This window comes from Thamnophis sirtalis, unplaced genomic scaffold (assembly GCF_051295495.1).
Source record: "Thamnophis sirtalis isolate CommonGarterSnake01/CBP01778 unplaced genomic scaffold, rThaSir2_p1.2 scaffold_3, whole genome shotgun sequence".
In the NCBI taxonomy this organism is placed as follows: Eukaryota; Metazoa; Chordata; class Lepidosauria; order Squamata; family Natricidae; genus Thamnophis; species Thamnophis sirtalis.
Window position 1 is genome coordinate 25796924 of NW_028261383.1, and position 27058 is coordinate 25823981.

General features: G+C 43.6%; 1 protein-coding gene across 1 annotated transcript in view; it reads left to right on the forward strand.

Moving 5' to 3' along the window:
- NOTCH4 (notch receptor 4) overlaps positions 1-27058 on the forward strand; it is a 59845-nt gene that overhangs the window by 20153 nt on the left and 12634 nt on the right. The window contains exons 10-20 of the mRNA XM_087711741.1: positions 1209-1354; positions 1449-1601; positions 4364-4512; positions 6362-6466; positions 6961-7048; positions 8820-9053; positions 10532-10644; positions 13348-13766; positions 14796-15122; positions 20648-20811; positions 22925-23147. Coding sequence (XP_087567867.1) covers positions 1209-1354; positions 1449-1601; positions 4364-4512; positions 6362-6466; positions 6961-7048; positions 8820-9053; positions 10532-10644; positions 13348-13766; positions 14796-15122; positions 20648-20811; positions 22925-23147 — 2121 coding nt within the window. The remainder of the gene's footprint in view (positions 1-1208; positions 1355-1448; positions 1602-4363; positions 4513-6361; positions 6467-6960; positions 7049-8819; positions 9054-10531; positions 10645-13347; positions 13767-14795; positions 15123-20647; positions 20812-22924; positions 23148-27058) is intronic.

Sequence of the window (27058 nt, forward strand, 5' to 3'; positions counted from 1 at the left end):
TAGAGATAGCTATAGCTACCAAGAGATTGATATACTATAGATATTATTAAATAAATGAATAAAAATAAAATAAGTAATTAAATAAAAAATCAAATAGAGAATAATAAAACAAAATAAAACAAAAAATATAATGTGAAGTAAAACATCAAATAAAAAATAAAATAAAAACAAGATTTTAAAAAATAAAACAAAATATCAAATAAAATATCAAATAAAGGAATAAAAATAAAAGAAAATAAGTAATAAAAGAAAAAATCAAATGCAAAATAATAAAATCAAATAAAACAGAATCAAATAAAAAGAAAACAAAATAAAAGTAAAGTAAAACATCAAATAAAAAACTAAAATAAAATATCAAATAAAATATTAAATAAAAGAATAAAAATAAAATAAAATAAAATAAATGATAAAATAAAAAATCAAATGCAAAATAATAAAATCAAATAAAACAGAATCAAATAAGAAGAAAACAATAAAAAGTGAAGTAAAACATCAAATCAAATAAAAATAAAATAAGATATAAAAAACTAAAATAAAATATCAAATATTTTAGTTTTTTACATCTTATTTTTATTTTATTTGATGTTTTACTTTACTTTTTCTTTTCTTTTTATTTGATTCTGTTTTATTTGATTTTATTATTTTGCATTTAATTTTTTATTTTATTACTTATTTTATTTTATTTTTATTCTTTTATTTGATATTTTATTTGATATTTATTTTATTTGATAAAATAAAATAAAAATAAGATGTAAAAAACTAAAATCAAATGAAAGAATAAAAATAAAATAAAATAAGCAATAAAATAAAAAATAAAATAAAAAATAATAAAATAAAATAAAATAATAAAATAAAAATAATAAAATAAAATAAAAACAAAATAAAACAAAGTAAAATAAAATAAAATAAAACAATAAAAAACAAAACAAAACAAAATAAAAAGCAAAGTAAAACATCAAATAAAAATGAAATGAAATAAAAATCAAATAAATAATTAAATAAAAATAATCAAATAAAAATAAAATAAAATAATAAAAGTAGTAAAAATAAAATAATAAAATATCAAATAATCAAATAAATATCAAATAAAAATCAAGTGAAATAATAAATATAAAATAAAATAAGTAATAAAATGAAACATAAAAGATGAAAAATAAAATAAAATAAAGTAATTTTCTCTTTCTCCCTTCCCCTCCCTTTTTCCCCAGACCGCTGTGTATCTGTTCCCCTGGATGGACCGGCCAGAAATGCGACACAGAGATCAATGCTTGCAATTCCAACCCATGCCACCAGAGGGCTACTTGCTTGAGCCGCCAGGGATCCTTCCAGTGCATATGCCCCAGCGGCTACGTAGGTAACACGGTCTGAATCTGCCAATTCCTCCTTTGGGCAGCCAAACACAGTTGCTCCCTTCCTCCCTGGATCACTGACTCTTCCCTCCCTCGCAGGGGCAGCGTGCGATGCAGATGAGGACGAATGCTCATCGGGCCCCTGTTTGAATTCTGGAACTTGCCTTAACAGCCCTGGAAGTTTTCACTGCCTCTGCCCCAGGGGTTATTCAGGACTCAAATGCCAGATTACTCTGGACCTCTGCTCAGACTGTGAGTATCTAAGCAGCAACAGCAGCTCTGCACAATATCTAAAAAAAGCCCCTCTTGGCTGATTCTCTCACATGTCATTGCTGCTCTGTAAAGTACATGTTAAATGTGAGAGTCCATTTTTTGGGGAATATTTCTTGTATGTCAAGTGTTTTTCAAACTGGGCAACTTTTTAAGATGATTGGACCTCAACTCCATGCTGACTGGGGAAGTCTGGGAATTGAAGTCCACCAATATGGCTCAGTTCGGGAAAAAAAAACACCCATTGCTTTAAGCGATGGAATACTCACTTTGAAAGTACCAAAAATTGGAGAGGATCCCAATGTCCATTTTATTACTTTTATTACTATTTTATTAGCGGTTCTAGTCACCAATCCTTAGTATCCATAAGGGACCTCTAGATCAATGTTTCTCAACCTTGTCTATTTTGGGATGTGTGGACTTCAATTCCCAGAATTCCCCAGACAGCATGCTGGCTAAAGTATTCTGGGAGTTGAAGTCCACACATCAAAAAGATGTCGAGGTTAAGAAATGTTATATATGTCTCATACAGAATGGTGACCTAGGATTCTTGGAATATGCAGGTACATTAATAGGAAATTTTGACAGAGAGAACAGATAGAAAGCAAATGATAGGTAGTCCTTGATTTACATCCTTAATTGAGCCTGGATTTACAATTATAAGTCATGGTTTGTTTATTTACTATTCAATTCTTATAGCTTCCCATCTCAGTCAATGACTCTGGGTGGCTTATAAAAAAAAATACAATTAAAAACATTTTAAGACAATAAAAACACTAAAAACATCCAGATTAAGTATACATCTGGCACCCTAGACACAGGAAAATAGCCATGCTTCATCAAGCAGATCACCATATGCCCAATTTTGCCACTGCTTTTGCGGTGGTTGTTAAGCAAATACCGCAGTCATTAAGCAAACTCGCCTTCTTCAGTGGGCAATCTTGGCGGGAAACTAGAAGTAAACACCAGAACTTGGGGGGAGGGGGGGGGAAACAACAACAACCCACTGAAAATCACAGGGTGCTACAAATAGCATCACACACAGAGTTGCACGTTTGCATTTTGGATGCATCCAAAATGCAAACATGCACCTCTGTGTGTGAGTTTTACACAAGGCGGGATGGTTCATAAGTAGCCCTGAGGAGGTCCATTGTAACTTTGGCTGGACACTAAGCAAGTACTGCTTGTTACCATAAAGGAAGACGCCTGTGTGAAAGCATGACTGATATAGACACAGTTCCAACTCAGCTTGAGTTCTGATTCTAACTATTCACAGTTCATGTCCATTTTCAGTATATCACAGAAGTAATATGTGGACATTATCACGTAGGGTTCTACTCACATTTGTTGCCAGCAGTTTAGACATTAATGGCTGTGCGTTGCGTTATTTTGAGGGGACAGCACATTTACACTGTTATACAACCTGTATACTCACCACTTTATATTGTAGCCAAGTGTCATTTCTTCAGTGTTGTCACATGAAAAGATATCCTTAAATATTTACAAAATGTGAGGGGGTGCACTCACTTCTGTGATACTGTAACAGAGCTAGTCAGACTGACATTCAAATGTTCTGATCCAAACTCTGCTAAATAAATGATAAATTAAAGGACACATTCCAAATTTAGTAGTTTTACATTCTTTAAAACCATCATTCTTGTTCCATTGGAAAGTAAGGCATTTATTTACTCTTGAGAATAAGAATTACCCGTATTTTTCTGAGTATAAGACACACTTTTTTCCTTCAAAAAAGAGGCTGAAAATCTCGGTGCGTCTTATACACTGAATACAGCATTTTTTTGACTCCTGAAACCCCACCCCCTTCACAAAAATGGCCATGCAAAGCTCTTAGGAGCCCTGCAGAGTGCTCCGGGGCGGGGGGAAATGAGCGAAGAATGGGCTGTTTTTTGCTTGTTTTGGTCCCCCCTCTGGCCCAGTGGTGGGCTACAACCAGTAAGCCCCAGTATGTGCGTACCGGTGCCTGCTGGGAGCACCAGGTACCATTCCGGTACGGTGCTCCGGAGGGCCCACCCTCCCGCCAGCACTCCTTAATGGTATTTGAAGTTTTCGGGGCTTCCGCGCATGCGCACAGAGCGTACAATGCCTGTGCGACGCTCGGCTGAATAGCTGGAGTGTCGCGGAGCATCACAGAAGCATTGCAGAGTGTCGCGGGTGGTAAGTATGCATGCCCAAGCTGTGTGCAAGTGTACGTGCTGCGCACATTCATGTGGTGGACGCCTGCCCCCTTTCCACTGTACCAGTTGCAATGGGATTCGGAACCCACAACTACCCCAGTCCACTCTACAAGCCTCCTAAAGGCTATTAATGCCTCACTTTTTTGGAAAAAACCAGGCCTGTTTCCCCGAAAAACGCATCATTTTTGAGAGGTCTGCAGAGCACAAAAACTTTTTCTTTTATTTGCCTCTTCAAAATCTTGGTGCGTCTTATACTCCGGTGTGTCTTATACTCCGAAAAATACGGTATATAGAATTGGCAAGGATGCTACTTTCTTTGCACCCCTGCCCCTGTGCCTTTAACTCCATTGTAACAGAAATAGAATAGGTAAAGCTTTTCTTATTATCACCCAGAGAAAGGCTCAAACGCTGAAATTCTGCATTTGGGACACTTTTTCTGCACATTACAGAATGCTGCTGAATAAGCAGGTGGCATCTCAAAATCCTTCCTGAGCTAAATGCCTGAAAACCTGGGTCTCCCTATCTGTTTCTTTCTACCACATGCCACAGACCCTTGCAAGAACGGAGGCCAATGCAGAGTGAAGGAGTCTTCCCCCCACTGCCTCTGCCCTCCCGGATGGGGTGGCCCCCAATGCCAACACAGGACCCAGCAGAACAGAGACAACTGCACAAACCAGACTGAGGAAGGTGGTTGCCAGGTGAGTTTAGAACACAGAGGTCACAGAATAACAGAGTTGGAAGGGACCCTGGAGGTCTTCTAGTCCAACCCCCAGTTTCTGAAGCAGGAAACCCTACACCATTTCAGGCAAATGGTTGTCCAATCTCATCTATCAGGTGGGTGATGGCATCTGCCTGATGGATCACTGAGGGTGCGGTTTTGGGGCTTGGCATCTCAAAATTTTGGAAAATGCCTTATTTGACTCTGCTGTTGTGTGTCATTCCTCGCTCCTCCAAACAAGAAAATTCTCTATAATATCATTTATATTTTAAAAAATAGTCAAATCATATGCTAGCAATAGCAATAGCACTTAGACTTATATACCGCTTTACAGTGCTTTTACAGCCCTCTCTAGGCGGTTTACAGAGCCACCATTCCCCCAACAATCTGGGCCCTCATTTTACCCACCTCGGAAGGATGGAAGGCTGAGTCAACCTTGTGCCTGGTGAGATTCGAACTGCAGGCAGCCAGCAGTCAGCAGAAGTAATCTATACTACTGCAATCTAGCCACTGCACCACCACAGCTCCTGCTATGTACTTTATACAGAACTATCAGATAATTACAAAAGTGACATATAGCTGAAACAAGCTCATTTCCAGGGCTCTGGAGGTTGCATGAGAACACGATCCTCTCGCACAAATTCCGGACCGTTTGAAGGCGGTGCAAGACCTTATCTCATTCTCACATGGCCTCCTTGGCCTCCAAAAATTGTGCAAAGGCATGCCCCATTCTCACACAATTTTTAAAGGTTCTGTAGGCCACATAAGAGCATACCCTATCCTCCCACAGCTGCCACAACCTCCAAAAATTGCATGAGAACATGCTTTGAGAATAGTCATCGGGTGTGGATGATCGGTGGCCTGTCACCCAAATGTGGCGTGTCACTTCTGACATGTGTCATAGCTTCGCCATCACTGTGATAGATCCTTGAAAGTCTCAAGGAGGGAATATAACCCTATCAGAAGTGGTGATGGTGGATAAAATCTTTCCTTTTAACAGTAGCTGCCCCTCTTAGAATGAGCAAAGAAATGTCATTGCTTGAAACTCCCATTCAAGAATCTTTGATCAGAGGTGGCATTCAGCCGGTTCAGGAAAACTCTCAGCGAAGATCATGGTTGGGCCAGGGATGGACGATCAGGGCTTCATAGGAGTTCGGGAGAACTTCTAGATAAGATTCTGTGCAATTTGGAGAACCCTCAATTCCCACTCCTGGCTGGCCCCGCCCACCCCACCCCTCCCAGGAGTCCCCACACAGCCCGTTGTAGATACAGGTAAGTGCAGGGTACGTGTGGAGACTCGTGGAGGGTGAAAAAACTTACCGCAAGTTTCCGAAGGCTGGAAATGGACCTGTTTTGGGCCGCCAGAGCCCGGGGAGGGCAAAAATGCCCAGCCATGGTGCAGAAGGCTGACTTGGCCACGCCCACCATGGCCACGCCCACCCAGCAACCGTCAGAGAACCCGTTGCTAAAAATTTTGAAGTCTACCCCTGGACTGGGCCCGCCCTCCACCCCACCCCACCTCGACTCTATGCTGTCCTATTTAGCCACGTTTTTTAGGCCGGGCGCATACGTGGAAGGCGAACGCGTGAGCAAAGCACAGGTGTGGAAGGTCCGTGTGTGGGGTGAACCGGTGGTAAAAATAAGTGAAACCCACTGCTGTCTTTGATGTTGGTTTGCCAAGCTAGCAGCTGTTAAAAATGCCTGGGGTTGGTGGTGTGACTTGCTCTGCCCCACGCAGGGGACACGTCCCGTTCCTAATTTCCAGTCCTCGTTTCGGACTCCATTTTCTTCCCAGTCGTTTGTGTTGCTCAATTTGGCTTAAATTCTAGGTTAAACGTCCCAATCCTAAGATCAGATCCACCATGGAACCGAGCGATAAGGGAAAGAGGCTCCCCTTTGCTGGGCGCGTCCTTGGAGAAGCTGACCAGACTTCTGTAAGTGAGACTTGAACTGCCTTTGTTTGCTTAAATACTGCAGTAACCAGTTCCAGGGTTCTCGGATTTTATCGCTACTGCAGGTAGTCCTCGAAGTACGACCACAATTGAGCCCAAAATTTCCATTGCTAAGTGAAACATTTGTTGAGTGACTTTTGTCCCATTTTACAACCTCTCTTGCCATGGTTGTTAAGTGAATCACTGCAGTGGTTAAGTTAGTAACATGGTTGTTAAGTGAATCTGGCTTCCCCACTGCCTTAAGGTCATAAAAAGTGTTGGCATGACATCCCTCCCCAAGACACTGCAATCGTTGTAATATGAGTCAATCGCCAAGTATCACATGGCCATGGGGATGCGGCAACAGTTGTAAATGTGAGAAATGGTCATGTGTCGCTTTTTTCACTGACTTGTGACTTCGAACGGTCAATAAACAAACTGTTGTAAGTCGAGGACTACCTGTAGTGACGAATCTACTCACCACTGTCTCCTTCCAGTGCCCGCCAACACAAAAATGTCTCAATGGAGGAACCTGTACGAAGACGGCAGGCGGTTTTCGATGCTTGTGTCCGCCAGGAACAAAAGGTGAGGGAGAGATTTGTGTAGGCTTGAGCAAAACATACACAGCCAGGAACAGTCAACTGCCTCCCACAATCCAAGTGGCAGAAGGCTTGGGGGGGGGGGTCAAGCCTCAGGCGGAACACCCCGTATTAAGATAAATTGAGGTACTTTTTCAAAGTATAAGACGCACCCAGGTTTTGAAGAGGCAATTTTTTTAAAGTAGGTAGGTAGAGGGATAGAGAGGGAGAGAAAGAGAGAGAAATACAGTAGGTAGGTAGGGAGAGAGAGAGAGCAGTTAGGTAGGTAGGTAGGTAGGTAGATAAAGGGGTAGAGAGAGAGAGAGAAATACAGTAGGTAGGTAGGTAGGGAAAGAGCGTGTAGATAGGTAGGTAGGTAGAGGGATAGAGAGAGAAATAGAGATAGAGAGAAATACAGTAGATAGGTAGGGAGAGAGAGAGAGTAGGTAGGTATGTAGGTGATAGAGGGGGGAGAGAGAGAAATAGAGTAGATAGGTAGGGAGAGAGAGAGTAGGTAGGTTGGTAGGTAGATAAAGGAATAGAGAGAGAGAGAGAAATACAGGAGGGAGGGAGGGAGAGAGCATGTAGATAGGTAGGTAGGTAGGTAGAGGGATAGAGAGAGAGAAATAGAGATAGAGAGAAATACAGTAGGTAGAGAGAGAGTGAGTAGGTAGGTAGGTAGGTAGATAGAGGGATAGAGAGAGAAAAATAGAGAGAAATACAGTAAATAGGTAGGGGAGAGAGAGAGAGTAGGTAGGTATATAAGTAGCTAGAGGGGAGAGAGAGAGAGATAAATGCAGCAGGTAGGTAGGGAGCGAGAGTAGGTAGGTAGGTAAATGTTTCCAGGTGTATTTATCCATGTGCTGGAGAAGGAAATCGCTGACAACCTGTAGCACCTAAAACTCATCAACCATTATAATAGCTTTCCGAAAGGGAAAAAAAAACATTTTGCACTGCAAACCTCCCCAAAACGTCCTGTTTTTTGTGAAAACTGACCGTTTTTTGTAAAAAAAATAAAAATAAAAATAAAAATGCACGCATAGCCTTATGGAGGCTTATAGAGTGCGGCTGGGGGCTGGGGGGCAAGAAATGGCCCATTTTTTGCTCAATACTGCCCCCCCCCCACTCCAAGGAGCACTCTGCAGAGCTCCTAAGGGCTCTGCACGGCCATTTTGGTGAAGGGGTGGGGCTTTAGGAGGCAAAAAAATGCTGTATTCGGTGTATAAGACGCACCCAGATTTTCAGCATCTTTTTAGAGGAAAAAAGGTGTGTCTTATACTCCAAAAAATATAATTCTATGGCCCCAAAGAGCATATGGGGCTGGGAAGGAGCTGCCATGTCAGCCCAGGGAAAATGGGATGTGTGCGCCCCACACAATATGAAACAACCAACACTTGCAGGACACTCCCCAGAGAGGGATATATCACTTATAATACAATATATCACTGATGTGATGGATATGTATTTTGTATCCATCCAGAGCGATTTACTGACGTGATCAGAGCAGTGATTCGCAACGTCAGCCATCTTAAGCTGTGTGGACTTCAACTCCCAGAATTCCCCAGCTGGCTGAGGTTGAGAAACGCTGGATTAGAGCCGCTCTTCGTGCTGGATCACACAACTGCGTTGCCAGTTTGGACCCACACTGCTTCTCCCAACCCAGCCTCTCATCGTTTTAATTTTAAAGGACCTTTTGCCTAAAACAAAAATGAAAACTAGTGAGGTTGACTGTGTGGGCGAAGAACAGAGGACTCTGACGGTTCTTTTTGTCCTTCCAGGACCCAATTGTCACCTGGACTCCTGCTCTCTAGCCAGCCCCCCCTGTTACTATGGCGGGACCTGCGTGGCTCAGCCGGAGGGGTTTTTGTGCATCTGCCCCCCTGGATATGTGGGGGAAAGGTGTCAGGGGGTGGTGGATGCCTGCTTCTCCCAGCCTTGCCACCGGCCCGGGTCCCAGAGCTGCCAATCTGATGAACATGGTTTTCATTGTCTCTGCAACCTTGGATATTCAGGTAAGGTAATAGCACTATAGCAATAGCACTTATATACCTCTTCATAGTGCTTTTACAACCCTCTCTAAGCGGTTTTACAGAGTCAGCATATTGCCCCCGGGCAACCTGGGTCCTCATTTTACCAAATTTGGAAGGCTGAGTCAACTTTGAGCTGGTCAGGATCGAACTCCTGGCATTGGGCAGAGTCAACCTGCAATACTGCATTCTAACCACAACTCCAGTCTTTTGGCAAAACCGGCCCATACAGAACAATGATGAGGACTTGATGACCACAATGGTCCTTGGACGGATGTGGTGTTTGCTTGACAACTATCACAAAAAAGACCATAAAATCAGATGAGTCATATGGGCGACTTGCTTTACGACCATCCCAAGTTATGTCCGTGATGGGCTAGATCTGTCATGGTTGTAAGTCAAGGTCTATCTGTACTTTCTTACCCAAAATAACATTGGTTCCTTCATTATCTGTGCGTGTCAAATTCCAGCTGTGTGTGTTGTAGATGGTCAAAGCAGAAAGTTGGTACAAGAAGTCCTTGTGCCTTGTATGCGCACTGAGAGCTTATGCGCCAGAGACAAATTCCTTGTGGATCCAATCACGCTTGGCCAATAAGGAATTCTAATTTTTTAAATATTTTTTCTCGACTTGTAACCATTCGTTTAGCGATCTTTCAAAGTTACAACAGTACTGAAAAGAATGACTTAATGACCATTTTTTTTCACACTTAACAACTATTGTAGCATCCCCACGGTCACATGATCAAAATTGGGATTCTCTTGCAACTGACTAGTATTTATGAGTGTCCCCCAGGGTCATATGATCCTCTTTTGCGACTTTTGGATAAGCAAAGTCAGTGCAACCCTGTTACTAATTTAACAACTGCAGGGATCCACTTCACAATTGTGGGGAAGGAAGGTTCTAAATTGAGACAAAACTCACCTCATAGCAGGGGTGGGTTTCAACCGGTTCGCGGCGGTCCCTGCGAACCGGTTGGTCGCCGAACCCGGAAGTAAGTAACTTCCGGGAACGGCGAAGGGCGCGCCCGCCCGCCCGCGGTCCTTACCCGGTTTTGACGAGTTCTGCGCTTCCACGCATGCGCAGGACGCATACAGCGCCTGCACGATCGTCCAGGAGCAGCTGGAGCGTCGCGCAGACGCTAGTATGCATGTGTGCACCGTGCGCGTGCACGAGGACGCCGCCGGCCCCGTTCCAACCGAACCGGTTGGAACGGGGCGAGAAACCCACCCCTGCCTCATAGCTATCTTGCCTAGCAACCAAAATGTGGGTTCCATTGTGGTTGTAAGTGGAGAGCTACCTACAAACCACCAGAAACTGACCTTGTAGCAGAAACTGCTAAGATCAAATTTCCAGACATTTAGACCAAAGAAAGGGACAATGCTGGTAGATTGCAAAGAAGAAACCAACTGAAATAAAAAAATCAAAACGAACTCTTTGGCACCGTGTTTGTTCTTCCCTCCAGGACTTCTGTGTGAATCAATGATTGACAGTTGCCAATCAAATCCTTGCCTTAATGGTGGAAGCTGTAGTGTGCTGCCCAAGAACCCTCTTGAATTCATCTGCCATTGTATACAGGTATGAATGGGATCAAGCAAAAAAATAAATAAATAGTAGAATTGTAGAGCAGAAGTCTTCCAATAACTCAGGGGCTGCCACCAAGAAGAAGCAGTCAAGCTATTCTCCAAAACACTTGAGGGCAGGACCAGAAGCAATGGGTGGAAACCATGAAGGAAAGAACTTAGCTAGAACTGAGGAGGAATTTCCTGATAAGTGAGAACAATTAATCAGTGGAACTGCTCACCTCCAGAAGTTGTGGTTGCTCCAACACTGGAGGATTTCAAGAAGAGTTTGGAAAAGTCATTTGCATACAATTCATTAAACTTAATGAAAAGAAGGACTAGAGGAGACATGATAGCAGTGTTCCAATATCTCAGGGGCTGCCACAAAGAAGAGGGAGTCAAGCTATTCTGCAAAGAAGCTGAGGGCAGAACAAGAAGCAATGGGTGGAAACTAATCAAGGAGAGAAGCAACTTAGAACTGAGGAGAAATTTCCTGACAGCTAGAACAATTAACCAGTGGAACAACTTGCCTCCAGAAGTTGTGAATTCTCCAAATACTGTACGTTTTTAAGAAGGGATTGGACAACCATTTGTTTGAAATGGTATAGGTTTTCTTGTTTGAGCAGGGGGTTGAACTAGAAGACCTCCAAGATCCCTTCCAACTCTGTTCTTCTGTTAAGTTAGATGATTGGGTATTAAAGTTTAATAAAAAAGTTAGTAACTTTTCACCCATCAAGCTTGCAAGAGGCCCAATCAATCACTGTGAAATAAATCAATGATGTCCCTTAACATTCCAAAATCTCATAAGACATCATGCAAATTTACAGTATTTATTTGGGCATAATGTGGACACAAACCCAGCTATTGGGTTTGGATGATCTGGGTTTAAGGTTAAGCATGTTGTGTGGACTCAATCATAACCTAGTTTATAGAATCCTTTTGCTCAAATAACTCAGGTCTCTTCCTTGCCCAGATGGATATAAAAATAGTGGCTAATTCTGCTTGCTAATGAAACTTTTCCTGGGTGATTGACTCTTGTTAATTAACACTGAGGACCAGATGGAGATTTAACGAGTGAAGCCATAGAAGGAGGGAGGTGAAACAAAAAGCTCTTGAAGAGACAAGGTTGGTGGCCATTGGTCAGACAGAACTGAGAAGGACCATTTTCCCAAGAGAAGCTAAACCAGGTGCCTCCTAAATATTTTGGACTCCAGTTCTCTACTTTCCTAATCACACAGTCCTACATCTGTACTGACTAGGAATGATGGCAGCTGCTCATCGGTAACAGAGTTGGAAGGGACCTTAGAGGTCATCTAGTCCAACCCCAGGCTCACGCAAGAGACCTATACTATTTCTGACAAATGATTGTCCATTCTCTTCTTAAAAGCCTTCAGTGATGGAGCATTCGCAATTTCCAAAGGCGATTTATTCCACTGGTTGATTGTTCTCACTATTATAAATTTTCTCCTTAGTTCTGGGTTGCTTCTCTCCTTGGTTAGTTTCCATCCATTGCTTCTTGTTTTGACTTCAGGTGCTTTGGTAAATAAGTTGAACCACCTCTTCCTTGTGGCAGCCCTTCAAGTATTGGAAGACTGCTATGGTGCCCCTGATCCTTCTTTTCACCAGGCTAGACATACCCAGTTCCTGCCATAGTTCTTTATATGTTATAACTTCTAGGCCCCTAGTCATCTTTGTTGCTCTTCTCTGAACAATTTCCAAAATTTCAACATCCTTTTTGTTCCAAATAACATAGTCCGGTATCATATAATCAGTTCCGTTAGCAAACTCAAAGTTTGCTAACAATTGCAAAACTTACAATAGCTCACGGCACTTTCTAACAGCCAGCTTCCAAAACACTCAGATCAGAGCAGCCCAGCATCTAATGAAACAGAGAGCTAACAGTCATTCTGGCTCCCTCTTATGGCTGATTGAGGAAAACAGCAACCAATCACATTTTACAGTATGATTTAAAGGAAACAGGTATAGCATTGTTACATGGTTTATATATTGCCAACCCAACTGTTAAATTATATTCCTAACAATTGGGGTGACCCACACTGGATGCAATATTCTAAGTGTGGTCTTTAGGGCTTCATAAAGTAGAACTAATACTTTGCATGATCTTGATTCTATTCCTCTGTTAATTCAACCTAGGGTTACATTGGCTTTTTTGGCAACAGCTGCACACAATGGGCTCATAGTTAGATGGTTGCCCACTAGGACTCCAAGATCCATCTTGTAGTTACTACCGTTGAGCCAGAATTCACCTAGTCTGGACTTGTATAGTATAGCCTTTATTGTCATTGTACATCATGCGTACAACAAAATTGGTTTTAGCCTCACTGGTGCAATCCATGACCAAAAATACATAAATAGCATAAAGAATAATCCCTATGCAAGTAATTAGGGGGGAAATACTGTACTTTTGGTTTTTCTTGCCTAAGTGTAAGACCTTGCTTTTCTCTACATTAAATTTCATTTTGAAATTGTTCATTTCATCACCCAGAGAGAGGTCTAAGCTTAGGGAACGCTGAGTTAAATGTCTGGTAAGAAGATGGGATGTTCTTTGGTTGAATGGGTCAAGAATCTGATCTAGCATAAGGTTGCTTCTGCCTCCACCCAAGAGCTAAGTGGGAAAAATTCAGAGGTGCCACCCAATTGCCAGTGACTTGAATGAAAATAATCCAGCAAGACTGAGAAAGGATCTCCTCTACCCCAGGGTTATGATGGACCAACTTGTGATCTGCCCGCCCCGTTGTGTGGGTCCTCCTACTGCCACAATGGAGGAATCTGCATTGCCCGTCCATCTGGACCTCGATGTCTCTGCACGGAAGGCTTCTCTGGGCCAGACTGCCGCCAGCCTCCATGTTCCTCGGCCTCCTGTCCTGCTGCCAATGTCACTGTGCTCTCCAGGTGCCCATCGTTGGCCGGAGATGCTCACTGCGACCGGATCTGCAGCTCTCCAGAGACCAGCTGGGATGGGGGAGACTGTGCGCTGGGGTTGCTCGATCCTTGGAAGAACTGCCCGAAACGAGATGTGTGCCAGCGGGTTTTCCGAGACGGTCACTGCCAGCCCCCTTGTGACAACGAGGAGTGCCTGTACGATGGATTTGACTGCGTCCCACAAAAGGAGTGCAAGTGAGTTATCCCCAGATAGTACCATGAATTGCGGGGAGGGGCATAGGTGTGTGTGTATGTGCAGCCAGGAAAGATTTCCCCCTGCCACAGTATCAACCATCCTATTTGTCACCTCCAAAAAAGGGTAACTCCTGGCACTTAGAAATACCAAGAGTAAAACTTTATTGAAAGATCCATTAGGCAGAGCAGAAACAAAGTTCAGCTCTGAGGTTTTCCAGCGAAAACTCAAATAGCTAAAACTCCCTTTTCACCTCTGGACCACCCACGGTTCATTGTCCACCAATCACACTCAGTACTTTTGGTTTGGGAAAACAGTCTGTGCCAGCTGGTAACTCCAAGAACCTGCCCTTGGAGGCTATCTCCTCTCCGGGCAGCAGAAGGCTCTCATGCGTTCCTTAGCCTCCCCCCACCCCAGCGTAGGAATTTACCGACCCCTTCCCTCCTGTTTCTGTTTGGCAAACTGCAAACTGGAAGTTGATGCAGGCAATGATGAAAGCAAATCAGCTTTGACACACAGCGGGAAACAAATGCACACCTACCACTGGTGCTGTGTAAAGGTAAAGTTAAATGTTTCTCTGTATAATTGTGTCTGACTTGAAGGCCCAGAGCTTATTTCTATTTCTTGGTTGAGGGAGATAGCATTGTCCAAAGACTTTTTCCATGGTCATGTGGCCAGCATGGCTATGTGTCAAAGGCACCTGGAATACTATTAGCTTCTAGCAATAGCACTTATATACTGCTTCCCAGTGCTTTACAGCCCTCTCTAAGAGGTTTACAGTGTGAGCATATTGCCCCCACAACAATCTGGGTCCTTGTTTTACCGACCTCGGAAAGATGGAAGGTGGAATCAACCTTGAGCCTGATGAGATTCGAACGGCCAAGTTGCAGGCAGCCGGCAGTCAGCAGAAGTAGCCTGCAGTACGGCACTCTAACCACTGCGCCACCACAAATTTCATAGAGGAGGGAATGGAAAGGATGTATGTCTGCCTTTGCCCAGTGCGCTCCCCATTAAGGACCCCTTCTCCTTAGCCCTTCCTACGCGCGATATTGTCGGGACCGCTTCTCGGACGGATACTGCGACCGAGGCTGCCACTCGGCATCCTGTGGCTGGGATGGTGGGGACTGCGCCTCTTCTGTTCCACCGGCAGAGTCCACGTTGGCGCTGGTGGTCCTGCTACCCCGGGAGAGCGTGCCGGAGCTCCTGCGTTCCCTGGTCGTCGCCACGCGGGCGGAGCTACGGATTCAACGGGACCGTCAGCAGCGGGAGCGGATTTACCCTTACACAGGGAAGGAAGAGCTGGGCAGCCAGAGCAACTGGACAGGGATTCGGACAAAAGATTTGGCAGAGACTGTCGGGTAGGATGGGTTCTCTTATTTCTCATTGATACCTTTGCCCGAAACTCCCTCGATAGGGCTGCCACTTAAAGGGGAAAAAATTACAGTCCTCATTTAGTGACCACAATTAAGACCTACAATTCAGTCATTCAGTTGCTAAGTGAGGCCACAACTGTGCTTACAAAATGACTTCATCTTTTCCTTGGCTTTACAGAACTTCATGGGCTGTTAATTGCAAAGTATTATTATTTTTAAAAAGTTTTTTATTAGATAAACATTAAAAACATTGGACATAGTGTGACATTTCTGGCATAAACGTTTCCATATAGTGATTAGATCTTACAACAATTACAATATCCATTACTGTTCTGACCCCCTTCGTCCCACATCAACACACTCCGAGTCAAAGATATTTTACGGAATTTATTAACAGACAGACAGGTCCTTGGCAGCAAACTGGCACAGATAAGCCTTGGCAGCAATCCAACACAGATAAGCCATAGCAGCAATCCAGCCTGCCAGACTCACAAGACTGTTCTCCAACATTCCTTCCTGCGTTGACTTCTGCAAGAGGGGCGTGTGCACAAGCAGTCTTTTTATAGTCTGGAGAGGAGCCTAATTACCACCAGCTGAGTGCAATTACCTCCTGTACTTGCGCAACTGTTCCTGATGCCTATTAGCTCTTCGGTGCTGGGCATCCAGGAACAACTCACTGCTGATGTCAGGAACACCTTGCCCTTGTCACCTCAAGTCTGGATTATTGCAACGGGCTCTACATGGGGCTACCCTTGAAAAGCATTTGGAGACTGCAGCTAGTCCAGAATGCGGCCGCACAAGCGATATTGGGTGCACCGAGGTACACCCATGTTACACCTGTCCTCCGCGAGCTGCACTGGCTACCAATTGGTCTCCGGATGCAATTCAAGGTGTTGGTTATTACCTTTAAAGCCCTACATGGCTTAGGGCCAGCGTACCTTCGAGACCGCCTACTGCCACATACCTCCCAGTGGCCAGTAAGATCCCACAGATTGGGCCTCCTTCAGATGCCATCAGCCAGACAGTGTTGGCTGGTGGGCCCCCGGAGGAGAACCTTCTCTGTGGCTGCTCCGACTCTTTGGAATCAGCTACCCCCAGAGATCCGGACCATACCCATTCTCATGGCCTTCAGGAAAGCTGTAAAAACCTGGCTGTTTCCGGCAGGCCTTGGGCTGTTGACTTCATTGTTGAGGTCCAGCCCCGATTAGAACGAATGTATGTGGTGTTGTGATTTTAAACTCTCTTTTTTTTTCCTTCTCTTTTTTTTCCCTCTTTTTTGTAAGCCGCCCGGAGTCCTTCGGGATTGGGCGGCATATAAATTTTGATAATAATAATAAATAAATAAATAAATAAATAAATAAACAAACATACTCCCTTGTCTCCTCCCCACTGGTCCAAGGCTCGGGCACCTCCTGGTGGCCAACTAGCCTCTCTGCGCCCTGCTCGGAGTTGGAACCCTGTCCAGGGTTCTCCACATCCTCCAAAGCCGACTCATAGGGCCCCTCGCTGTCAGAGTCTGGTGGCAGCTTCAACGGCTCCTGCTGGGCCACAACACATTATATAGGTGTATGTAGTCAGTCCAATTACCTGTCCGTTGATCCTTTCTTTTGTATAATTACTAATCATACAAATGCATATCCAATTCCTACCTATCACACATTCTTAGTACCATATTTTCCAATTCTTAACTTGCCTGTGTTTTTCTGTCCCGGCCTCTTTCCCTCATTTCTAACCATCGGTACCATTTGTCCCAGATTTCGTGATATTCCATCTCACCCTTGTCTTTGAGCTCTAGAGTCAAAGTTTTTTTTTTTTTGTCACCATTTGTAAATGAATGGTCATTAAATAAAGAAGTTGCTAAGTGAGATCTACTTGTAGTTGAAAAACTAATTATCAATCAATCAATCAGAATAGAGCTGGAGGGCACCTAGGAGGTCTTCTAGTCCTGTTCAAGCAGGAGACCTTATACCATTTCAGGCAAGTGACTGTCCAGCCTCTTCTTAAAAACTTCCAGTGATGAAGAAGCACCTAGAATCTCTGAAGGCAAAGCTGTTTCACTGGTTAATTGTCCTCACGGTCAGGAAGTTTTCCCTTACTTCCAGCTTGCTTCTCTCCTTGATTGGTTTTTATCCGTTGTTTCTTGTCCATATTTTTTTTATATTTTTTTTTATATTTTATTAAGATTTATAGGCCGCCCTTCTCCCCTAGGGGACTCAGGGCGGCTTACAATCACAGGGAAGGGGGTGCAATAATAAAAGACAAGCAGTGAGTGAACAAAATAAAATAATAAAACACAACTTGCATTCAACAGTCAACACTCGGGCGGGTAATTTAAGAACTTATCCCCAGGCCTGCTGGGAGAGCCAAGTCTTAAGGGCCGTGCGGAAGGTCTGGATGGTGGTGAGGGTACGAATCTCAACGGGGAGATCGTTCCACAGGGTCGGAGCTGCAACAGAAAAGGCTCTCCTCCGTGTAGTTGCCAATCGACATTGACTGGCAGATAGAATCCGGAGGAGGCCCAATCTGTGCGATCTAATTGGTCGAAGGGAGGTAATCGGCAGAAGGCGGTCTCTCAAGTACCCAGATCCACTACCATGGAGTGCTTTAAAGGTGGTCATCAATACCCTGAAGCGCACCCGGAGATCGACAGGTAGCCAGTGCAGCAAGATGCTGGCATCTTGCAAAAGAAAGTGTCAGCCACACATCTTAAAGTTCCTGAGGTTGGAAAACACTCAACTACTTCAAAGCAGTTCAAAAACAAGTTTGTATAATTTCAGCCTTGTTACAATGCGGACGATCATGAAATGCTCACATGCATATCCAAAAGGTGCTTTTTTTCAAGAGGCAAGTAGACTTTCTGATTTTTTTTCCTTTGAAGACATTTTGCTTCTCATCCAAGGAGCTTCAGCTCTGACTGGATGGTGGGGAATGGAAGGACGTATGCTCCTTTCGGACAGCTGGTCATTTGCATCCTTTTTAGAGAGTCATTGAGGCCACCTGGAGGTTTATCTGTGTCGTCCAGGTCTCCTCAACGACTCGCTAAAAGGATGCAAATGACGAGCTGTCTGCAAGGAATAAAAATCCTTCTATTACCTAGCATCCAATCAGAACTGAAGAAGCTGCTTGGATGACAAGCAAAACATCTTCAAAAAGAAAAAAAAAAAACAGAAAGTCCGGTTGCCTCTTGAAAAAAAGCATCTTTGGGACAACCATGACCTGGATGACAGAGAATGGATGACTGAGAATCTCCATATACACATGGATGGTCGATCAAATGATGTTCTTAGGTCCTAGCTAGATGCAATTGCGATAAAGTTCAGGTCAACATTTATTTCAGGATTTCATCATTCTCAGTAATTTATAAAGAGCAATGCTCTTTATAAATAGACACGTCTTTATGAGGTTTTCCAAGCAGGGCTGTTTTAATGCATGGGCCTGATGGGAACTTGCCTGTGGCCCTACAAGCATAGGGCCACCATACTAATCTGTGTATCAGGCATGAAATCCTCTTATCTTTCCTACCGGTTCAGTAGCAGGAGCGTACGTGCATGTCTGGGTATGCACAGAACCTTCTGCGCATATGCAGAAGGACTGTGATGACATCAGGGTGGGTGGGTGGAGCTTCATGCCGCTGCCACTCCCGGTTCACTCAAACCGGTGCAAACTGGCAGAATGCCACTTCTGCTGTGTATGCACCTTCAATGCACCTTGTGTCATATAAATGCAGAAATGGCTTACTGAATATTATTTTTTTAAATGTTTAAAAAGTTTTTTATTTTTATTTTTCAAAACAGACACAACACACAAAAAATTCTCTTTCATTACATACTGTAGAAAGTGTATCAGTTGGTTACAAAAACTTTTCGTGCGTTTCTTTCACAAGTCACCCATGATTCATATTAATTCTAGTATTTTAAATCAAATAAATTTGTTCATATTACCTTCATCCTACCCCCATTCTAGTTTGACTATAATTGCTTAAACGTCCTTCATCATAAAACATACCAAAACTCAATGCTGGCATCTCATTTGCTATTTCTAGTATCCCAATAACACTATTCCTTATGGCCTATTCTAGCTAAACATCAATAATATTTAGTAAGCTTACTGAATATTATTAAGGGTGAAATTCAGCAGATCCTGACAGGTTCTGGAGAACAGGCAGTGGAAATTTTGAGTAGTTTATAGGAATGGCAAATGCCACCTCTGGCTGGCCCCAGAGTGGGGAGGGAATGGGGATTTTGCAATATCCTTCCCCTGCCATGCCCACAGAACCGGTATTTAAAAAAAATTGAATTTCACCACTGGTATTATTGTGTTTATTAAGCTTTGTGTATTGTTCAAATGTTTATCATGTTGATTACCCATATTTTTCGGAGTATGATGCACCAAGGTTTTGAAGAGGCAAATTAAAAAAAAAGTTTTTGCACTCTGCAAACCTCCCAAAAATGGCCCGTTTTTCGCAAAAATGGGCCTGTTTATTTTGCAATAGCAATAGCAGTAGACTTATATACCGCTTCATAGGGCTTTCAGCCCTCTCTAAGCGGTTTACAGAGAGTCAGCATATTGCCCCCAACAATCCGGGTCCTCATTTTACCCACCTCGGAAGGATGGAAGGCTGAGTCAACCCTGAGCCGGTGGGATTTGAACCGCTGAACTGCTGATCTAGCAGTAGCCTGCAGTGCTGCATTTAACCACTGCGCCACCTCGGCTCTTTTCCAAAAAAAGGAATGAATAACTTTAGGGGGCTTGCAAAGTGCTCCTGGGGGTGGCCCCCCCAAAAAACGAGCAACAAATGGCCCATTTTTCACAAAAATGGGCCCGTTTTTTGTAAAAAAAAATTGCATGCATAGTCTTTAGGAAGCTTATAGAATACTCCTGGGGGCTGGGGGGGGCAAAATTGAGCAAAAAACAGCCCATTTTTCACTCATTTCTGCCTTCCCCAGCCCCCAGGAGCACTCTGAAAGCTTCCTACAGGCTCTGCATGGCCATTTTGGTGAAGATGGCAGGGTTTCAGGAGGCAAAAAATGTTGTATTCAGTGTATAAGACCCAGATTTTCAGTCGCTTTTTTGAGGGAAAAATGTGTGTTATACTCCGAAAAATACGATAGTTGTTGCTGCACAGCATGTTTTTAATGTTTCCACACAGATTTCATTGGAAGGGCCAATAAAATAAATATATGTTTAATTTTATTCGACCATTTCACATTTTTATTCCTGTGAGTAGTTGTCATAGGGGCGCCAGTAACTGCTTTGCCCGGGGTCCATAATGCTATTGAGACGGCCCTGTTTTCAAGCTCTGTAAAATATTACGAAACTTCCCCTCTGCAGGGAGAGAGCGTTCCACATTAGCCTCCAGAAATCTCCCCTAAATAGGGGTGGAAAACCCCACAGCTCTGGCTGTACCAACTGCTGGAAGGACAAACACTTGGTTGATAAATGGAGGAATTTATTCCAGGAAAATATAGTCACTGTATTGATCAGTCACCTTGGTTTCTTTTTTACTGCAGATATACCGTCTTCCTGGTTGTGGAGGGGAGCTCGTGCCAAGGGCAATGCCCCACTTCTGCCAAATCTGCCTGGAACCTTTTGGCCTCCTTGATGGCCAAAGGGATTTTATCATCCCTGATCCCGTACCAAGTGGTAGCAGCCTGGCTTGAAGCTGTGGAAAACAGTATGTGTGAACACAATATGAGTTTCTCAGAGAGAGACAGAGAGAGACAGAGACAGAGAGATGCACAGAGAGAGAGAGAGAGAGGGAGAGGGAAAGGGAGAGACAGAGACAGAGAGAGAGACACACACAGAGACAGAGAAAGACAGACAGACACAGACACAGACACAGAGAGACAGACAGAGACAGACAGACAGAGAAAGAGAAAGGCAGAGAAACAGAGGCAGAGAGGCAGAGGCAGAGACAGAGACACAGAGAAAGAGAGACAGAGACAGAGACAGAGACACAGAGAGACAGAGAGAGACACACAGAGACAGAGAAAGACAGATAGACAGACAGAGACACAGACAGACAGAGAGACAGACACACAGAGAGAGAAACAGACAGACAGAGACAGAGAGACAGAGGCAGAGAGACAGAGAGAGGGACAGAGAGAGAGACACACAGAGACAGAGACAGAGACAGAGAGACACACAGAGAGAGAAAGACAGAGAGACAGAGGCAGAGAGAGACACAGAGACAGACAGACCGACAGACAGAGACACAGAGACAGAGAGAGAGAGAGAGACAGACAGAGAGACAGAGAGACACACAGAGAAAGACAGACAGAGGGAGAGAGGCAGAGGCAGAGAGAGAGAGAGAGAGACAGACAGAGACACAGAGACGAGACAGAGAGAGATAGAGTCACAGAGAAAGAGACAGAGAGAGATAGACAGACAGACGGGACACAGAGACAGAGACAGAGAGACAAAGGGAGGGAGGGAGAAGATGTGACATGCTCCCCAGCACACACGGTACCTCCTGCACACTCCTCTAACACTCTTGTATACAAGTAGTCATTGACTTACGACCACAATTGAGCCCCAAATTTCTGTTGCTCAGCGAGAGACATTTGTTAAGTTTATTTTGGCCCATTTTACAACCCTTCTTGCCACAGTTGCTAAGTGATTCACTGCAGTCGTTAAGTTAGCGACACGGTGGTTAAGTGAATCTTGTTTCCCCATTGACTTTGTTTGTCAAATGGTCGCCCAAGGGGATCACGTGACCCCTGGACATTGCAACAGTCATAAATATGAGTCAGTTGCCAAGCATCAAGGTTGAGTCAGCTTTCCATCCTTCTGAGGCCAGTGAAATGGGGACCCAGATTGTTGGGGGACAGTAGGCTGACCCTCTAAAGCACTGTGAAGCGGTATATAAATCTAAGTGTTATTGCTAAGCGCTATCTAAATATTGATCGCCTGACCATGGCGATGCTGTAATGGACTTGAACTCACGGTCTTGTGCCTTAACCACTAGACAAAACTATTGCCCACCACTTTGGCTGACCCTCTTTACGACTGCAATGTCTTACGAGTCTATTACAATTGTAAGCTGAGGACCATCTGTACAGGTGTTTTATTCTGTGTGGAAATTCAACAAGGTTATTTGACAGGGAATTCTCAACAGTCCCTCAAACCCAAATTCTTGGCTTTAGAAGAAGAAGCTTTGATCATTGAACTACTATGAAACTGAGCTAAGGTCTGTAGTGTAGATCAGCAGTCCCCAACCTTTGGGACACCAGGGAGTGATTCCATGGAGAGATGTGGAGTGGAGAGGCCCTTGGTTTCGTCTGCTGCCTGCATCCCGCAGGTGGAGCTTCACTTGTTTACCTGCCCCAGTGGTGGGTTATAACAGTACGCCCCGGTACGGGCATACCGGTGCCTGCCGGGAGCACCGGGTACCGTTCCGGTACAGTGCTCTGGAGGGTCCGCTTGCCCACCCGTGCTCCTTACCAGTATTTGAGCTCTTTGGGGCTTCTGTGCATGCGCAGGGAGCGTAAGGCACCTGCGCGACGCTCCTCTGAGCAGCTGGTGTGTCGCGGAGGCGTCACAGAACGTCGCAGGTGGTAAGTACGAAGGTGCGCGCTGTGGTGGATGCCGGGCCCCGTTGCACCATACTGGTTGCACTGGGATCCGGAACCCACCACTGACGTGCCCCCAATTTTTGGCCTGCCACAGACCAGTGCTAGTCCACACACTGGGGATTGGGGACCCCTGATGTAGACAGGTTCAAAAATGAGGGCAACGGGGAAGAGAATGAGACAGACATTTGACAATCTTCTTTTTCCCTCAAACAGATTCCCAGGTCTCCGTCTCCCACTTTTCTGGGCCCCTCATTTATTGCGTGGGTGTTGGGGTGCTCGTGCTAGCTCTGGTGATCTTTATCGGTGTGTGGAGAATCCGTCGACCACAGCCACGGGAGCACGGATCTCTTTGGCTCCCGCCAGGATTTGCACCCCGCCAAGGCAAGAAGCGTCGCTGTAGGAGGGATCCGGTAGGAGAAGATGCGATCAGACTGAAGTGAGTATTGAAAAGCGGTTTGGGTTTTTTTCTTGGAATGGAGCATAAGTAAGTCCTTAGGTTACGACAGCAATTGGGACCAGAACTGCTATTGCTAAGTTACGCAGTTGTAAAGCATGACATCTCATGACTGCATCATTTAGCAACGGAAATTTTGGCAGTCCCAGTTGCTGTCATTAAGGTTGTTAAGCAAGGACATAATGTGACCGCAATTTCCGATTTCCTGATGGCTTCCCCACTGACTTTGCTTGTTGGAAGCCAACAGAGAATGTTGGAAATTGTAATAATACGACCATGGCTCACTGCAATGTTGTAATTACAAGCTGGAGAATCACCATCACACGACCAGAGGGACGCTACAATAGCTGGAACTCTTGACAACCCCTTGTTCAGCACCATCACAAGTTTTAACAGTTGCTGAATGATGGTAATAATCCAAGATCCATGCAGATAATTAAAATTTCCCTCCAAGTCCGGGTGAATTTAGGGTTATGTCCATGTCTTCTTTAAAACCATAAGGAAGTGGCTGTAAAGGTATATGGGAATGGCTTTGGAACAACGGATCAAGTAGCAATAGCAATAGCATTTAGACTTAAGTGTATTTTTCGGAGTATAAGATGCACCAAGATTTTGAAGAGGTAATTTTTTTAAAAAAAGTGTTTGTACTCTGCAGGCCTCCAAAACTCTCTGCACACCTCATTTTTTTGTGAAAAACAGGCCATGCAGAGAGTTTGAGAGACCTGCAAAATACTCCTGGGGGCTGAAGGGGGGGGCAAAAATGAGCAACAAATGGCCTGTTTTTTGTAAAAAAAAAAAAAGGCATGCATATCCTTTGGAGGGCTTGTAAAAAACGGCCTGTTTTTTGCTTGTTTTTGCCCTCCCCAGCCCCCAGAAGCACTTTGCAGGCCTCACAAACCCTCTGCACATCCATTTTTGTGAAGGGGACGGGGTTTCGGGAAGCCAAAAATGCTGTATTCAATGAATAAGATGCACCCAGATTTTCTCTCTCTTTTTGGGGGAAAAAGGTGCATCTTATACTCCAAAAATATGGTGTATTCCGCTTCACCCTCTCTAAGTGGTTTACAGAGTTATCATCTTCTCCCAATAGTCTGGCTCCTCATTTTACTGACCTCAGAACAGGGGTGAGTTGCTGCCAGCATTACTGCCGGTTTGGTATGCTGCCACCAAACCACTAGCAGTTCGGTCAAACCGATCGGAACCGGTAGGGACCCACCACTGCCTCAGAAGAGTGGAAGGCTGGGTCAACCGGCAGTCAGCAGAAGTCAGCCAAAGTAGCCTGCAGTACTGCATTCTAACCACCACGCGGTGCTGCCTAGGGCGGAGATCTCCAAATTTGGCAACTTTAAAACTTGTGGACCAACTCCTAGAATTCCACAACTTTTAGACCACAAGTCTTAAAAGTTGCCAAGCCTAGAAATGTAGCTATATTGTGAGGACAGCTGAGAAGATTATAGGAAGCTCTCTTTCTGTCATTCAGGATATGGCCTATAAGCGCTGTGTGCTTAGAGCTAAAAGCATTGTTAGAGACCCCGCACGCTTACTTCACAGTCTGTTTCTGTTGCTATTTCAAAGTATCTATCTGGAGCATACAAAACCTTTGCCAGACCAATTCTCAAATACAGTTCATCTGGAACTGCACTGCATATTGGACATTAAAACAATTGAGCGAGTCCAGAGATATTTCATGAGAAGAGTCCTCCACTCCTCTGCTCGCAACAGAATACTTATGCCACCAGGCTTGAAATTTTGGGCTTAGACAATTTGGAACTACGTTGCCTTCGATCTGACCTAAGCATAGTGCATAAAATTACATGCTACAAGGTCCTACCTGTCAATGACTACTTCAGCTTCAACCACAACAATACATAGCACACAATAGATACAAACTTAAGTAAACTGCTCCAAACTCAATTGCAGAAAATATGATTTCAGCAACAGAGTGGTCAAAGCCTGGAATGCTCTACCTGACTCACTGGTTTCTTCCCCAAACCCCCAAAACTTTAACCTTAGACTGTCTACTGTCGACCTCACCCCATTCCTAAGAGGTCTGTAAGGGGCGGACATAAGCACACCAATATGCTTACCATCCCTGTCCTAATGTCCCCATTTATTCGTATCCATTTCATGTATTCAAAATCATGTTTATACTTATAACTGTTATCTTATACATGCTTGACAAATAATAAATAAATTAAAATGAATAAATAAAAACTGTAGCAGGACTGCCAGATTCTCTAATAGCTCTGCTCCCTATGCCACCCATCTGGTAAATTCCAAGATTCATTTTGTTGCCATATACACGGATACATCCAAACTAGACTGTGTCTTTTCTCTGTGTCGTATAATATATATTTATTTTATTTTATTTTATTTATTATTTTATTTTATTTTATTTTATTTTATTTTATTTTATTTTATTTTATTTTATTTTATTTTATTTTATTTTATTTTATTTTATTTTATTTTATTTTATTTTATTTTATTATTTTATTTATTTATTTATTTATTTATTTATTTATTTAGTTAGTTAGTTAGTTAGTTAGTTAGTTAGTTAGTGTACATGACAGGTGGAGACTCTTTGAGAGCTGTATGCAACAAAATTTCTTTTTAATGTATGCCAATCGATGTACATTCAAAGTGACAATAGTTATTCTAAGTCTATATTGCCCCCTTGTGGATTTCTTAAAACATTGCCACAGATTGCAATTTCTTTTTGGTGGTCCATTCAAGAATTAACCTTTCTTTTTTTGAAGATCAAACATAAATACATTTACTTCCAATGTTTCTACTCCATTTAGGAGGCTGGGTAGCCTCCTAAATGGAGAAAAGGTGCTTTTTTCCATTTAAAATTAACCAGAATTTGCAGTTTGACTCCCAAATCACAGCCACCCCGCATGTTTGGACTCTTTAAGTCCTATAGAAAGCCTGGTTAATATCATCAGGAAAACATCTCTCTGGGGAAGGCAGAACCCAAGCCATTTATGTAATAATGGCAAAAATAAAAATGCAGCTAATGACTTAATATTTCTGGTATTTAAAGAAGAAAGTGATTTTTTCCCCTTGGGAGGAAGGAATTAGACACCTAATTTCAAACATATTTTTTGTAAAACTCGAGGGCTGATGAAGTCTCTCTTGCAGGCTTTGTTTACAAGTTTGTATTTCTACTTTTTTTAAGGTGGAAAAAAAGTGGAAGAGTCATCAAAGGTGCTCTAAAAAATTTCCCTAGTTCAGATCTGAGCAGCTTCCACTTGAAAACTCTCCAGCGACTATCATGGAAAGAGCTTTTACTGTTAGAAGCCAAAAGAGAGTACTGATGTGGATGAAGAAGATGTTTTGGCCTAAATTAAGATGGTTTCAAATCTTCTAATCCAATATTTCTCAATCTTGGCTACTTTAAGACATATGGACTTCAACTCCCAGAATTCCCCAGCCAACATGCTGAGTTGAAATCCACATGCCTTAAAGTAGCTAAAGTTGAGGAAATGGTACTGGTCCAGAGGTGGTATTCAGCAGGTTCTGACCAGTTCTGGAGAACCAGTAGCAGAAAATTGGAGTAGTTCGGAGAACTGATAAATACCACCTCTGACTGGCCCCGCCCCCATCTATTCTCTGCCTCCTGAGTCCCAGTTGATCGGGAGGGAATGGAGATTTTGCAGTATCCTTCCCCTACCATGCCCACCAAGCCCGTGACCCGTCAAAACCGCGGTCCACAAAAGCGCGCTCGACGAAAGCGCGCATTTGACGTCATCACAGCGCGACGAAAAAAATTAAAAATTGAAATAAAAATAAAATTAAAGCAAGCCGATTCACATAAAGGTAAGGGTTAGGGTTAGGGTTAGGTTAAGGGTTAGGGTTAGGTTTAGAGCGTTAGGGTTACGTTTAACGTTAGG